Here is a 15,307-nt window from a genome sequence, read left to right as displayed (position 1 = left end):
GCTGAGATTCAAATCCAAGCCATCCTAGCGGAAATTGACGTTTCCCTCTATGACCTGGCTGGTCCCCACTCCAACCACCTTTCTGGCCATTGTGGCTCTCTCTTGGGCAAGGACACAGGGCCTTTGCTCCTGGGCCCCCTCTTCCCAGAATGTTCTTCCTCTTGTGAGCGTGCTCTTTCTCCGTCCCTCCCTCCCTCTCTTTCCCTGTCCTTCCTCCAGTCAAGTCCTTCTCATCTTTCCTCTCATAGCTTAAATGTCACGTCCTCCAAGAAACCACCTTGAGGACTATGCCCCACCCCCCATCTCTCTCCATCACTACCTTTATTTCCTGCACTGAGCTTATGCCAATCTGCCATTAGCTCACGTAGCTGTTCACCTGTGTACTCCTGGCTTCCCCAGGACAATGTGCCCAACCGGTCACAGCCGTAACCCTCGCGCCTCGCAGGGAGTCGAGTTTAATAAACACCTGATGAGAGAAGGACAGAACTCACGTCTGTCAAACCGTGCTGACTTGCTAGCCTGATCTCCCTGCCTCCCGGAAAGGAGACTTTCTTTTTCATTCCACCAGCCCGGGTCTCCCAACCTTGCACCCTCCTCCTCCTCATGCCCTGTGTCCCTGCAGCCCCAGGCCCCTTAAACACGGCCCCTGTCCTGGATGTACACATCCTGTAGCGATCACCCCTATGAATCTACGACGACTTGCGCCCACATCACTGTAAGTGCCCATAATTGCCTAATTAGAACCCATAATGCAGCACAATCATTAACGTGTTTTATACCTTGGCCTTTTCCAAACTATATTTTTGTGAAAGCACCGGAAGGAATTACTTTAGCGTAAGGATGGAAGAAGCTTGCAGACAGCAGAGAGAACGTTCTCCCCCTAGTCTTTCCCCCGAGGTGACGAGGAAGAGAATGCTGGGTTTTGAGAAAGACGCTACTGAGTCTTTAGCCCCGAAGCATCCCGCTGAGCTGGGCTCTGTGTCGGTTGCTGCATTCTCTGGAATGAATGAAAACCAGTGTGTTTTTGTGCGTAAGGCACGTTCCCAATGGTCTGTGCTGGTGGAGCAGACATCGGTTAAAATGACAAGGTTGTTTTTTTTTTTTTATTTTTTTTTTAATCTTTATCCATTCTTGAGAGAGACCGAGACAGAATGCGAGTGGGTTGGGGCAGAGACAGAGGGAGACACAGGATCCGAAGCGGGCTCCAGGCTCCGAGCTGTCAGCACAGAGCCCGACGCGGGGCTCGAACTCACAAGCTGTGAGATCATGACCTGAGCCGAAGTCGGACGCTCAACCGACTGAGCCACCCAGGCGCCCCCAAAATGACACGTTTTATGTTGCGCACCCCTTCCCGCAACAAAAAGAAACCCAGTGATATATTTTACTCAAAAGTAGTCACAGATTCCGATAGGAGAAAAAAATCGGTTACATAGCACGTACTGAGTAACATCCCTTTTTTTTTTTTTCTCTTTAATTTTAAAATTATGGGGCGCCTGGGTGGCTCAGTCAGTTAAGCGTCCGACTTCAGCTCAGGTCACGATCTCACAGTCTGTGAGTTCGAGCCCCGCGTCGGGCTCTGGGCTGATGGCTCAGAGCCCGGAGCCTGCTTCCGATTCTGTGTCTCCCTCTCTCTCTGCCCCTCCCCCGTTCATGCTCTGTCTCTCTCTGTCTCAAAAATAAATAAAAACGTTAAAAAAAAATAAAATAAAATTATGGATAATAAACAAGAGGCTGGAACTAAAAAAGTCAAAATAACAATTGATTATTTCTGAGTGGGAGTGATTTCTACTGTCTTCTCTGGGGCTTCTCTGTATTTTTCCAGTTGTATGTTCTACAATAACTGTTTGTATGTCTTTTGCAATCAGATGAACCGTGAGCACACAGCATGGTGAATGTACTTAATGCCACTGAGCTGTGCACTTTAAAACGGCTGTGATAGGGGCGCCTGGGGGGCTCCGTCGGTTAAGCATCCGACTTAGGCTCAGGTGATGATCTCCCCGTTCATGAGTTCAAGTCCCACATCGGGCTCTGTGCTGACAGCTCAGAGCCTGGAACCTGCTTCAGATTCTGTGTCTCCCTCTCTCTCTCTCTCTCTCTGCCCCTACCCCTCTCACACTCTGTGTCTTTCTCTCTCAAAAAATAAAATAAAATAAAATAAAATAAAATAAAATAAAATAAAATAAAATAAAATAAAATGAAATAAAACAAAACAAAATAAACAAAAACAAAAAAGCATTTAAAGTGGCTATGATAGCCAATTTTGTGTTGTGTGCATTTTTAACACACAAAAATGTGTTTAAAAAAATAAAACAAACATTTTAAGGGGCGGCTGGGGTGGTTCAGTCACTTGAGCGCCCAACTTCAGCTCAGGTCGTGATCGCAAGGTTCATGAGTTTGAGCCCCGTGTCAGGCTCTCTGCTGCCAGTGCAAAGCCCATTTCGGATCCTCTGTCTCCCCCTCCCTTCCCTCCCCATCTGTCTCTCTCTCTCTTTCAAAAATAAAATAACCATTTACAAAATGAGTTTAAAAAGGCAAGGACAGGGCACCTGGGTGGCTCAGTTGGTTAAGCATCCAACTCAATTTCATCTCCGCTCATGATCTCACGGTTCAGTGCATGAGTTCAAGCCCTGCGTCGGGCTCTGTGCTGATAGCACGGAGTCAGCTTGGGATTCTCTCTCCTTCTCTCTCTGCTCCTCCTCCACTCGCTCTTTGTATCTTTTTCAAAATTAAATAAAAATAAAACTTAAAAAAAAAAAAGCCAAGGACAAGCTGTACGAAAGACATTACCTTCCTGGGGTTTTTGGGGGCTGATGCTGCCCTGATTTGCCATCATCCCCCCAGTCCGGCCCCACTGTGTGGTCCAGGGGAGAGAGACCAGGCTTGGGAGGTCAAATCCACCTGCTAAAATATAGCAAGCACAGGTTTAAACGTTTCCAGGTACAATCCCCGATTTTGGCTCCTTCAGATGAGAAACATTCTGTAACAGGAAGCTTTTTTTTTTTTTTTTTTAAGAGTTCAGTCAGAATTTATTATGATTCAAATTGAGGCCAAGTTAAAGCTAACCCTCATATTTTCTACAAAGCAAAGATTGTTGACTGTGATAGCATAAACACGATTGCAGGAAAAACAATCACAGATCTTTAGAGGATACGTTGTTTTCAGGAACACAGAGACACCACATCTCTTTGACACTCATTACAAATAAAGATGCATCCTATGTGCGTGGTGTTTTTAACCTTCGAAAGTGTATTCGTGGTTTCTATTTATCGCACTCTCGGGCAAATCATTGGAATGCTGCCTGGAACAACGCAGGAGATGGGGGGAGGTTGTTGGTGTCAGAGCAGGGCTATCCCTGGCCCTAAAGAAGTCCTAAGAAAGGATGCGTTCGAGGGGGAGAGGGTGTGTGTCCTCTAACAGTGTCTCAGAGGAAGGAGGGGCAGGCGGGAGGGTAGGCAGGGAGAACTGGAGTGACTCTGTTAAAGCCACATCATCAAGGGAGCCAGTGTGGAGCATGAGGCCTCTATCCACCCAGGGTGGAGGGAGCTGGGGTATTGATACACCAGCTCCTGGCAGCTGGGCTCCTCCAGGGGGCGATACCTCCCCGGGAAGTGCCAGCCAACCTGGAGCAGGGGCACCGGAGGACTCCTGGGCAGCACATAGGTGCCGATAATTGCCACGGAGCAGGTGTGCCCTGCCCTGTAAGGACCGAGGGGCTCTCTGTACCCTGATACTGTGTCCAGCGTGTGTGTGTGGGGGGGTGTTTCGGGAAAGGACAGAAGGTATAAAACAGTCCTCCTGGGAGACACGAGGGCAACCCAGCCGGGCAGTCCCAAGTACCCCATCACAGTACTTGACGAGGTGTTTTGAATAAGCACATAGCTGAGCTGTAGCTTCCTCTGAGCCATGCTGTGTGGCTGCTCTGTGCTGGCACTGATGACAGAGGCAGGCAAGACCTGCTTGCTGCCCACCGAGAGCTCCCAGGGCCCAGGAGACCTGCAGGCAGAGGAGGGCGATGTGGGGGTTACACGTGAAGCGCGCGGTGCCCTGGTGGACGAGTGGGGGTTGTCGGCGGCGGGAAGCCGACACCATACTTCCAAGACCTTGAAGGATGAGCATCGACATCACGGCTGCAAGATCTCTCTGGGCCTCCCTTATGTCGTCTGTGAAATGGGATGACGAAAGAGTTGAAAACTCTGTATAAACTCAGTGAGTGCAAGCGTGGGGTAAGGCAACGAGAAGGGTCATGGCTCTCGGCAGGTGGCTTCAGGATTTTAGATTTCCAACCCTCGCCCCCAGGGACCCAACTTGTGCCGGGATGCTCCACAAAGTCATCAGCAGGGGGTTAGATCCCTGGAGATGGAGAGGGGGTCCAAGCAGCCTGGAAGCAGGTAGCCTCATGGACGGGTCCTTGCCTTATTCTTTCTTTGGGAAAGCGTCACTAAGCTCCCGCTATCTGTACGAACAAGACCAGTGAGCAAGGCCGCTGATGCTGGAGTTCTGGTCGGGGGTGGGGGGTGGGGGGTGTTACGGGAGGGCGGGAAGCAGAGCTCTCCCTTGTTCATAGCTGATTCATCTCCCGACAGCACTGGAGTTTCCCTGGGGTTCGTGAGCTCTATCACATCCTGGCTATGCAACCGTGGGCAGGTTACTTAAACTCTCTATGCCTCAGTTTCCTCACCTGTGCAACGGTGAAGTATCTAACTCCCAGGGTTGTCTTTAGAATTAAAGAATTACTGGCAGTCAGGTGCTTAGAGCAGGTCCTGGCCCTCAGGAGCTTATCTGATTGTTCAAGGAGCTGATCTGATTGTTCAGAGACATCCCCTACAGACCTTGGGTCCTGGGTCCTGGTGGTGACCAAGCCCCGTGGCCAGGCCCCCGGGAGGAATCCCAGTGCCCCGGGTTTGGCTAGAACAGAGCACAGACCGTGTGGCTGAATGAGGGGTGCAGGATTTGGAGTCAGGCAGACCTGGGGTGGCATGCCAGCCTCTCCACCATGTAGCTGCACGATCCTGGGGAAGTTATTTTATTTTCTCGAATCCTAGCTTCCTTGAGCCTAAAATGGTGGTAATCGTGCCTACAGCACAGCACAGGGCTGATGGGTCACTCACCTCTTGCTGAGTTGCAAACCCCGAAATGTAGCGACTTAAAACCACAACCTTCTATTTCCCTCCTGAGTCAGCAGATTGGCATTTGGGGCTGGGTTCAGGCAGGCATCTGGGGTCAGCTGGGGGCCAGTCTCCTGGGCGTTTGTTGTGCCACTGACTGAGGGAGCTGGTAACTGGGCCACAGGGCTCATCATCCAGCTGATTAACCTGGGCTTGCTCGCGTGGCGACGGCCTCAGGGTTTCTAGGAGCCACAAGAGTGCAAACCTCATGCCCGAGCTATCTGGAGACAGTCCCATGGCCAGATTCAAGGGGTGGAGGAATTGATAGACGGGGAGAATTTGACCACTTTTACCATCTACCAGGTTGTTTTGAGTGTAAAACGAGATCGTGCAAGCACAGTGCATTGTGGGTTCACTAAACGTATTGACAGAGATTAGATTTCTCTCTTCTGTTTTAAGTAAGTTCTACACCCAACGTGAGGGCTTGAACTCACAACCCCGCGATCAAGATTGCATTGCTCTACTGACTGAGCCAGCCAGGTGCCCGCGATCTCTTTTAGTTTTCTTTTTTGCTTTCTTTCTCACTTTCTTGCTTTCTTTTGGTGACTTTTAGTTTTTTGTGAAATGCCTTGTCTTGGTCTCCTCCCCTATGTCATGAAGATGATCACTTTCAGGCAGGGTGTCCCCATGCGGATTCCACGAGGGCGGGAAGGACGGTGCATTGTTTCACAGAGCCTGGCGTGGGGACACCGTTACTGTCATCCGTATAAGATCCGTGCCTTCACTTCCTCCCCATGCGCCAAAAGGCAACCCCGGACTTGATGGCTGTTTTATTTGGACCCACATCCCACTTTCCAGAGAGCTGTTTGTAGACATGGCCCTCCAGCTGTCCTTTCTTGAGCCTCGCTCCGAATCTCCCCCTGCAGGCACCTCCGCCCTCGAGTTCCATCCCCTGCCTCCACCCGAGCCTCACATTCGCCTCGGAGGCCCCTCCTGGCAGCAGCCACAGCTTCAGAGGACTTCAGGGCAGCCCTGGGGCCATAAGGCTCTTCCAGGTAAGGATGACAAAGGGGGGAAGTGAGGGGCACCTGTCACCCCCCCTTAAATATCTGCAGGCCAGACGCAGCGCAGAGCGGTCCGGTGGTTCCGAGGGTCTCTCACCCCCATCTGTAAAAGAAAGGAGCCCCCCCCCCCGTTGCACCTTCTCGAGGTTTCCGGAGAGCTCTGAGCGGCTCGGCTCGTGAAACTCCTCTGCGCCGTGCAATGCACTGGGAAAACGCTTAATGCTTTGAGCCCGGGGACACCCAAATCAGCAAGCCACTTACTGTGGAGGACAGCACAGGCTCAGATTCTCAGAACCCTGGATGGTGTACAATATGAATAACTGGACCCCGTCCCACCCCTCCCCCAACCCGCCAATTCTTGTCAAACCAGACGGGGCTCCTGCAGCTTAAATGTCAGACAACCTTCCCCTGGGGCCAGGAGGCTCAAAGGGGAGTGGGTCTCCTCCTCTGAGCGGCCCCTGCAGAAGGCGATGGTCCTTCCCAGACCTACTCTGGAGCAGTCCCTGGGCCCGGTGCTTTACATACGTTCTCTTGCTAGTTCGCACGACATCGTCTCGAGGCTGGCGGTGGCAGACCCATTTTCCGGATAGAGACATCGAGGATCCCAGAGTTTAAGCATAATGTCTTTGAGTTGAAAGTTTGAGGATAGAGCATGCGTGTTGGGTGTGCGTGGGGGAGGGGTCGGAGGAAGCCCAGGGGGATTGGCTGAAGCCAAGTCCGCCCCCCACCCCTCGTGCCCCAAGATAAGGGGAATGGAAAGAGCATTGTGCAGAGAGTGAGGCGGCCAGGTTCAAGTGTACTTTGAAGGAAACTGAGGGTCTTTGAACTTTGCCACGAAGGTGAGTTTCCTTCAACTCTGTGAGCCTCAGTCTCCTCCCCTGTAAAAATGGGCTTGTTGTCAGGATCAACGAAGTGATGTGCACAAAGCGTCTAGTCCAGTGCCTGGTACGCTCAGAGCGGGGCTCTATAAATAGGGCCCCTACCTTACCTCTCGGCTCCAGGAATGCCAGAAGGCACCTGGGGTGGCCCCTCCAGACAGCCTTGCCTTCCCGGGAGGGGGTCGTTTCCAAAGGCAGCCCCGGGGCCCTATAGTCAGAGCCCTACAGCCCTAGGCAAATGCCGTGGCCTCCACTCGCTTCAGCAACTGTGTTTTCCAGACTGAGCCCTAGACTGAGCTCCTCTTGTAAATATTGATAGAGGCCCCAGACAGAGAGGAACGAGAAAACAAAGGACCGTTTATTTACGATGGAAAAAGAAACCAACAGGGGGGAAAAAAATCTACGGGCCCGATAGGAGGGGGGACTGTTTAAAGTGTGGTACAGCCACTCCATGGGGCACTGGGAGGCTACTGAAACGGCGTTTACCGAGGGTTTGTAGCAACACGGGAAATGCGTATACACGGGAAATGCGTACTCTAAAAAGCTAAGTGGAAAGCCGAAGCAGCTGAATTGCACATTCAGCAGAATCACACCTAGGCGACAATCAAGCCAAACGGAAATTCTGCTCCGAAGAGACAGGCCGGAGGGACGCGCACCAGAGCGGGGGGTTGTCTCCGGGTGTTGAAACTGGTGAGATCTTTTTCGTCCTTTGTGTGTCTTCCAAGTTTCTTTCCTATAATGCCGTGGGTGGCCTAATGAAGAATGTAACCCCAACTTCAAGGGGTTGTTTTTTTGTTTTGTCTTCAAGAAGAAACCCTTCACGGGAGGGCAGGACTGATGACCCAGGGAGTAGCCAAGTGACACACGGGTCCCTGTGAGGCTGAGGGCCAGAGGTCGACAGACGAGGCTATTAAAGAAGGTCAAGTGGAATTCCTAGACTCTGACCCCACGGAGTATGACAGGCGGGCTGACACCCAGCCACACGCCCAGACAGGGCATTGCTGTGTGATCCAGACTCTGAAATGTGTGAACCCCGCTTCTCTCCTGGGGACGTAGCTTACCACGCGCAAAGAGCCTCTTTCGTCAACCTTGGCCACACAGGATCGTCTCCCTCGTGTGAATGGTTACAGCCCAACAGCTGGACACACGCTCTCTTCACGCCCCGGGGCGGTGCTCCCTGGAGGCAGTCCTGCCCTCCCTGGCTGGTGACCAGCCGCCCCCCTCCCCCCCCCCCCCCCCCCCCCCCCCGCCGCCTCCTCCCTCCCCGGTAGCAGGGCCAGCCTTCCGGTGCCCTGAGCCAGCCCTGGTCAGTGCACGTCTCAGATTTCCATCCAGGGCTCCGCTCCCTGTCTCCTTATCAGGGAGACTTGATCACACTATTCGCTGCCTTCTCTGCCTTCCCAGCACATGAGCAGCATGGGTGCTTGTCATTTGTTTGCGTACTAATTTTTTTCAAATTAATTTTTTTATTTTTTAAGTTTACTTATTTTGCGAAAGAGGGGGGAGGGGCAGAGAAAGAGGGAGGGAGGGAGAGGGAGAGAGAGAGAGAGAAAGAGAGAATCCTAAGCAGGCTCTGCAGTGTCAGCACAGAACCCAGTGCCAGGCTCAAACCCATGAACCTCGAGATCATGACCTGAGCCGAAACCAAGAGCCGGGTGCTTAACCGACTGAGCCACGCAAGCGCCCCTACACATTTATTTTTAAAAACGGCCTGTTTGCCTTCACCAGAAAGCGGGCTCAGTTAGGGCAGGGATCTGCTGCATCCCCAGCACAGTGCCTGGAGCAGTGCGCAGCCTGAACATTCTGTCGGTGAATCCTGCCTGCCATGGCCCCAGGTGGTCTCTGTGGTCTACCTGAACTACCTTGTCTCCCATAATGGCCCTGACCACTCACTTCCCTAAAGCCAGTTCTGGAGCCCAGGCCAGCTGCGAGGAACACACCAGCTCTAGTCTATCAGCGATGACGGCTGAGGGCCCTGGGTTGAACCGGCTCTGAGGCTCAATGGGAAAAGATAAGGCAGTCGATTAGTGATGTCTGCAAGGGACCACAGGGAGGCAGATGGGATCTCAGCGCTGCACTCATCATGAAGACCACACCCACCATCCCTGGGCCTGGAACAAACTCTCCTGCCCTGTCTCTGGATGGGACTCCCTAGTCCCAGCCATGTGTATGCAGTGGGGCTCTGAAAGGTTCCGGAGGGATCCTGAGCTCCCCCTCAGCTTGAAGCCTCCCCCAACAGTCCCCTGCTTGGTTGTGGTCTAGTCATCAGCTGGCTCCTCGCTGGAGGCCTGCCCTTGGGGGCTGGATCTGGTTCCACCCGCCCTCAGCTGCCAGAGCCCGTCCACCTCCCAAGCAAACCACAGCCTGGCATCGTGATGCCAATGCTGCTGTCAGTAGTCGTGTTGCTGACTTTATCCCTGCTTCCCCACCAAGGGTCTCTTGGAGGCTCATGCCTGAGTGTCAGCTCTGAGCTTGAGCAAGGCCTCGGCGGCGGGGGGGAGGGGGGGGGTGGAGGGGTCACCAGGCTCCAGCCATAGCCCCGACTCACTTTCCTCTCCCCGCCTCCAACTTAGGAATAAATACCAGGCAGCCTCGCCTTCCAGGCCCTGGAACGGGGAGGATGGCTTCGAGTGGCCCAATAAAAGTTCTCATCTCCATGCCAACCTCCCTGTTACTCCTTGCCCTAACCCTGCATTTTCCAGGAAGACCCCAGCTTAGCCCAGCAGCTGCGGTGAACACAAGCTGCTGCCCAGACCCCCAGGGGGCCTTGGGGAGAACTTTCTCTAAGTGTTCTCGTTTCTCTGGCCAGAGAAGGCCATGGCTGTTCCTTCCTATTTTCAAGGTAGGAACACTGAAGTCCAAAGCATTCTTAGCTCCCTGCTTGTCAGGCCTGCCCTGGGGCACCCCATCTCTACCTCTTTCCTCCAGGCTGCTTGTCACTTTAGAAGTGGTCCCGGCTGCCCTGGCTCCCGGATGGCACGGAGAACATCATCCGCCTCTGCCTGGGCATGCATCATCCTCATCCAGGGAACAGGGCTGTGGCAATAGATTGGACCAGTCTCTCTCTCTTCCCTCCAGGAGGAACGGGCAACTTCCTGAGGTTGGAGGGACTCTGCTCTTTTCAAATTTACCACCCCTGATGTGGGAGGAGATCCCAGTGTCCTGATGCCCCACTAGCATTTTCTGGTTCCTCAGCTCCATCACGGACCGGCCCCTCCCGAGTCTCCTATCTAACCAGGCACACCAGGTGATCACATGGCACAGGGAGAGCAAATTGTGCCATTGTCCCTCCCCAGCCCTGCGGGGGTGCCTGGGAGTGACTTCTCTCGCCCCCCCCACCCCTGATGTCAGGGCTGTGTTGATTGGATGACGTCTTGTGCAGGCTCTGAGATCTGGGGAGGGAGTCAGCGGCCAGCCAGCGACGGGCCGAAGCAGGGGCCCAGGAGGACGGTGGCCCTCAGATCACATCTTCTCCTCCCTCTTCTGAGACCCCATATGTGGCAATCACTGGTGTTCTTAGCAGACCAGTACAAGGGGTAGGTTTTCAAGTGGCTGCTAACTGGAGGTTTCTCCTCCTTTGAGTACACCAGAATCCTAGGTAATGAGAAGTGGGCAATGGTCAATTTGCTTTGCGGGCAAGAGTTCACGGTCAGCTCCAACTATAGCTGTCGTACTTCTCCAACCATCTCTCTTCTGGCTGGGCCCCTTGGGGCTCCCCGGGGCTCCCGGCACAGCCAGAAACACCTTCCTTGAGCGTTCCAGGTGCTTCTGGGAACCCTAGAGGTAGGGGCTCTGTTTAGGAGGGGAGCCTAGTGGCTTAGGAGGGCTGGCCCACCTCCACCCTATGGGGGTCCGCTGGCACCTGAACTGTGGTTGCAGTAAGGCTGTGCCCCTGGACTTTGGCGGGGTCCTGATACCCCTTCCCCCAAGAATTCAGATTTGAAGCAAGGTGACACTCATCCAACGCCGGGCCCTGGTTCTATTTTCACAAGGCGCCTGCGCACCCCGGGGACAGCAAAGACGCATCCGAGGCCCCGGCCAGCGGAGGGGGTAGGGTTAGCATTCACCTTGCGCGGGCGGAATTCCCGAGCTGCCTGCTCGCCCAGAGATGGCTCACGGAGTGGCGGGCAGGGGTGCTTTTTGCTTCCCAGTTTGGCAGCAGATGTCCAGCGGGGGGGGGAGGGGAGGGGTAGCTAGACCCTGGTCTGAGGAGCGTCGGGGACCGGCAGGGTCAGGACGGCGGGCAGGAGGGTGCCCCGCGGGGAGGGGAAGCTCCGTGGCTCCTTGGGCACAAACCTGGGCGAGATGTGGTCGGCCAGGAAGCAGAGCGAGCGCCAGCGCCCCACGCAGTAGATGAGGTCGCCCACCGGGGCGCACTGGAAGGCGTCCGGGTACGGGGTGCGGTAGGTGGCGCACTCGTACCAGAGGCGGGCGCTGGCGCTGCAGCGGTGGACGCTGATGCCCAGGCGGCGGTCGAGATCAAAACGGTAGAGGAAGCCGTTGACGGCCACCATCTCGGCCGTGCGGTCCTTGCCGCCCCCCGTGGGGCCGGCCCGCCAGCGCTGCTCCCGGGCCGAGAAGCGGAGCAGCAGGTAGCGCAGGGTGCCGCCCGTGACGTAGACGTCGCCCGCACACGCCGTGGCCGTGTGCGCCAGGGCGAAGGAGTCGCCGGGGAGCGGCGGCGCAAAGGTCCAGCGGTCCAGGCGCGGGTCATAGCGTTCCACCGTGTTCAGGCACTCGCCGCCGATGGCGTACAGGTGGCCGTCCAGGGCCACCAGCCGGCAGTGCGGCCGGGCCTGGTTCAGCGGGCACACCTCGCTCCAGATGTCGGTCAGCGGGTTGTAGCAGAAGACGCGGTTGGAGGGCTCGTGCCCGGGCCCCCGGCAACCGGACGCCACGAAGAGGTAATTGAAGAGGCTGCAGAGGGCACAACCTCGGGACACCGCCTCGGGGGGCAGGCGGGCCAGCGGGTGCCAGGCGTCCTGCGCCTCGTCGTAGCAGCAGAGACGGCCCGAGCCCTCCTGGGGGCACACGTCCGCCACCACCAGGCGCTCGCGGCCCCGCAGGCGGCGCCGGAGGATCAGCTCCCGCTCTGTCCCGCTCAGGCACCCGTAGATGTCCGGGCTGCGCAGGACCTGGAGGTAGTTGTCGCTCATCACCTTGTAGGCCGCCTCCTTCAGCGCCTCCAGCTTCTGCTTCTTGGCCAAGGTCAGCACCTGGTAGCAGTTGCCCAGATCCAGGTGCACGTCTGGCGCTGAGCCGGGGGCCAGCGGGAGGTGGAAGAAGTTGGTCCCGGCCACGAGCTGCACGTGGGCCTCCCGGCTGCTTCCGGCCGAGCTGGACCCAAGAGAAGCCTGGGGAAGGGGGTGGCCAGGCGGGGCGCTCTGGTCTGGGCAGGACGGAGCGGGGGCCCCAAAGCCCTCGAGCTGGAGCTGGAGCTCCGGGTTCTCCACGATCCGGACGAGGCTGTCCTTCCTGCCGAAGCCTTGGGTGGGGGGCGACGGCCCCGGCTGGGAGGAGGTGGGCGTTTCGGCTCTACCTTCCCAGCCTCCTGAAGCGGCCTCTGTTCCCGGGGCGCCTGGCAGGGGCCCGGGGAGTGGAGCCTCAGCCAGGGCGGCTGTCCTGGGGGCCAGCCGGCCCTTGGAGGTGGCCCAGGAAGTGGACTCGACATAGTAATCATACACCTTGCCCTTCAGCCTGGGCCCCATCCCCTGCACCTTCTCAGGAATGAAGTTCTCCTCCACGCGAACCCGGGACACAGACGAGTACGTATAGGAGGCACTGGCGGCTCCCTCCCGCTGGTGCAGGGTCAGGCCCATGTCCACGGCCGCCTGGAGGGCCCCGGCCTCTTCCCCGTGGACCCCCCTGTTGCGAGGAAAGACCCAGCTCCTGTTCATGTCACTCTCGCCTTCCGTGTGGGCCATCAGGCTCGTGGCGGGGGACTCCTGCTCCCCGAGCCCTGGCTGTCCCGGGGGTCCGCCGTCCCGCCATGGAGTAGGCGCCCTGCCCACCCTGCTCCCCTCTGCCGCAGCGAGGCCAAGTGGGGAGCTTTGGAATTCATCGCCCACCGTGGGGTGGTGGGGCGGCCCGGGCTTACCACCAACAGCTGTTCCGGCTTCCTGGCCACTGCAGCGAGGAGGTGCCAGCTCAGAGACAAGGCCCTGCCCACCCGCTTCCACACCAGCGCCCTTCTTCTCGCGCTCCCGAGCCTCTTGGGCTTCTGCGTCTTCGGGAGAGCGTCCTGTTGCCGGGACTCGGGAGCCCCCCTGACTTTCCCAGCCACAGCCCAGCGGCGCTCCGGCCCCCTTGCTTCCCCTCCGGCGTCTCAGAGCCTGGTGTGGTGCCCCAGGAACGGCCCCCGGGTCCGCCGGCTGCCCGGAGCCCTCGGCCTTCTCCTCGGCCTTGGAGTTCCTGTCCCCCAGCGGGGCCCGGGCGGGCCTCAACCTGTACAGCCTGTAGGCTGCGGTCACCAGGAGCAGCGCGGCGGCCGACAGCACCACCTTGCCTGCCAGCTGCATGTCCAAATGCCAGTCCTGGGACTCTGCTCCTCCTCTTCCGGGGAGCATGCTTCCCAAGCCGACCTGGGGCCAAAGAATGTCAAGAATCCGATTAATGATTGTCCTGGTTCCTGCGGGAGCTGGGCTGACCCGGAGGGGGCTCTGGGCTGGCTCCGGCCGGCCACTGGAGGAGTGGGAGCAAGCACTGGGGCTCGGGGCTGGCGGATCCTTCGACGCTTTCCCTGGGGGCGGGGGTGGGGGTTGTGCCCCGGGGGCCTGAGCTTGTGATCGGCCACCCGAGCCAGCAGCCGCTGGAAGATGTTAGGAGTGTCCGGCAGGTACACAAATAGGGAGGAAGCTCTTGACCAGTCACCTGATGCCCGGAAGCGCCCGGGGTTGGTTATTGTATGTAGGGCTAGGAGTGGTGGGTGTGGTGGGTTGTGAGACAGGTGCAGCCACGGCAGGTGTGGCACGAGATCCTCCCTGCTGGTTTCCTTCCCGTTGGGGTCTGCTTGTCCCCGCGGGGAGGCCCGCAGTTAGCGGCAGAGAAGGCTGGGCCAGGGACTGCGGCCAAGCCACCTGATCTGGCTTTGAATGCCTCCACCCTCCGTCTGGGCCTTCCTGAGAGCAGATGGGGAAGGTACAGGGTGTTAGTTAGATCGAGGCAGATCGAGGCAAGTAACCTTGATCTAAGGATCAAGGGCACATCCTTGCGCTTGAAAACAGGTGAGGGGCCGAGGTCCTCACCAGTGCTGTGGGTCCCAGTCTAACAGATGAGAAAAGGGGCGCCTGGGCGGCTCGGTCCGTTAAGCGTCCGGCTCTTGGTTTCAGCTCAGGTCGTGATCTCACGGTTTTGGGAGTTCGAGCCCTCAGTCGGGCTCCATGCTGACGGTGCAGAGCCTGCTTGAGATCCTCTTTCTCTCCTTCGCTCTCCGCTCCTGCCCCACTTGTGCTGTCTCAGTCTCCCTCAAAATAAGTAAATAAACTTACCCTTCAAGCTCATCTGTCCGCTGCCTCGAGCGCCAGGCTCCTGGCTGGGGCTCAGGACGGCCTCCTTCATCCTCGCGGGTCCTCACCCCTCCAGCCCTTCGGAGTCGGGTCCAAGGCCGTGCCTCACATGCCTTGCTCTGAGGTCGCCTTTCCTTTCTTTAGGTCTCTTGTTCTTCTGCGTGTCTCCTTTGGCCTTTATCACACAGGCCGTGGGTCAAAGTGCACCCTGTTCCGCTGACCCGTACGGGCCGGGCACAGTTGTGGACACCTGCCAGCGTGCCGCGGAGAGACCGGAGGTGGGCAGTCAGGAAGAGTCTCCTCCGATGCCTACCCCGTTTGGGAGAGATGCACTTGTCCCCCGCCCCACCCCCCCATTTTATGGCAGCTCTAAGATCATGTCAATTGGCTTGTAAGTAGGGACTTGTATCCCTGTTTCCAGAGTCCAGAGTTTTACCTACCTGAGTTCACCCACCAGGTGTGGTTCCCCAGGAGCCAGGCTCCGTGGGCGGTTCCGCCGGTGACCGGAAGCAGGGTCCCCGCTTTCTCTCCCTCGCGGTCAAAATCGTGATTCTGAACGTCACAGGCATGGGAGCCACTGGGGTGCTCGTCAGGAATGCACTTTTCTGGGAGCGCCTGGGTGGCTCAGTCAGTTAAGCGTCTGACTTCGGCTCAGGTCACGATCTCGCGGTCCGTGAGTTCGAGCCCCGTGTCGGGCTCTGTGCTGACAGCTCAGAGCCTGGAGCCTGCTTCGGATTCTGTGTCTCCCTCTCTCT

At 57.0% G+C, this 15,307-nt stretch overlaps 1 protein-coding gene across 1 annotated transcript; it reads right to left on the bottom strand.

Moving 5' to 3' along the window:
- Window positions 1-11,051: 11,051 nt before the first annotated feature.
- KLHDC7A (kelch domain containing 7A) lies at window positions 11,052-13,613 on the bottom strand. The gene has a single exon (XM_042951877.1). The coding sequence runs from the start codon at window positions 13,611-13,613 to the stop codon at window positions 11,241-11,243; it is 2,373 nt and encodes a 790-aa protein (XP_042807811.1). The 3' UTR covers window positions 11,052-11,240.
- Window positions 13,614-15,307: the final 1,694 nt, after the last annotated feature.

The sequence above is a fragment of the Panthera leo genome, chromosome C1 (genome assembly GCF_018350215.1).
Source record: "Panthera leo isolate Ple1 chromosome C1, P.leo_Ple1_pat1.1, whole genome shotgun sequence".
In the NCBI taxonomy this organism is placed as follows: Eukaryota; Metazoa; Chordata; class Mammalia; order Carnivora; family Felidae; genus Panthera; species Panthera leo.
Note: the sequence above shows the minus strand (reverse complement) of the source record. Positions and strands in the feature narration are given on the sequence as shown.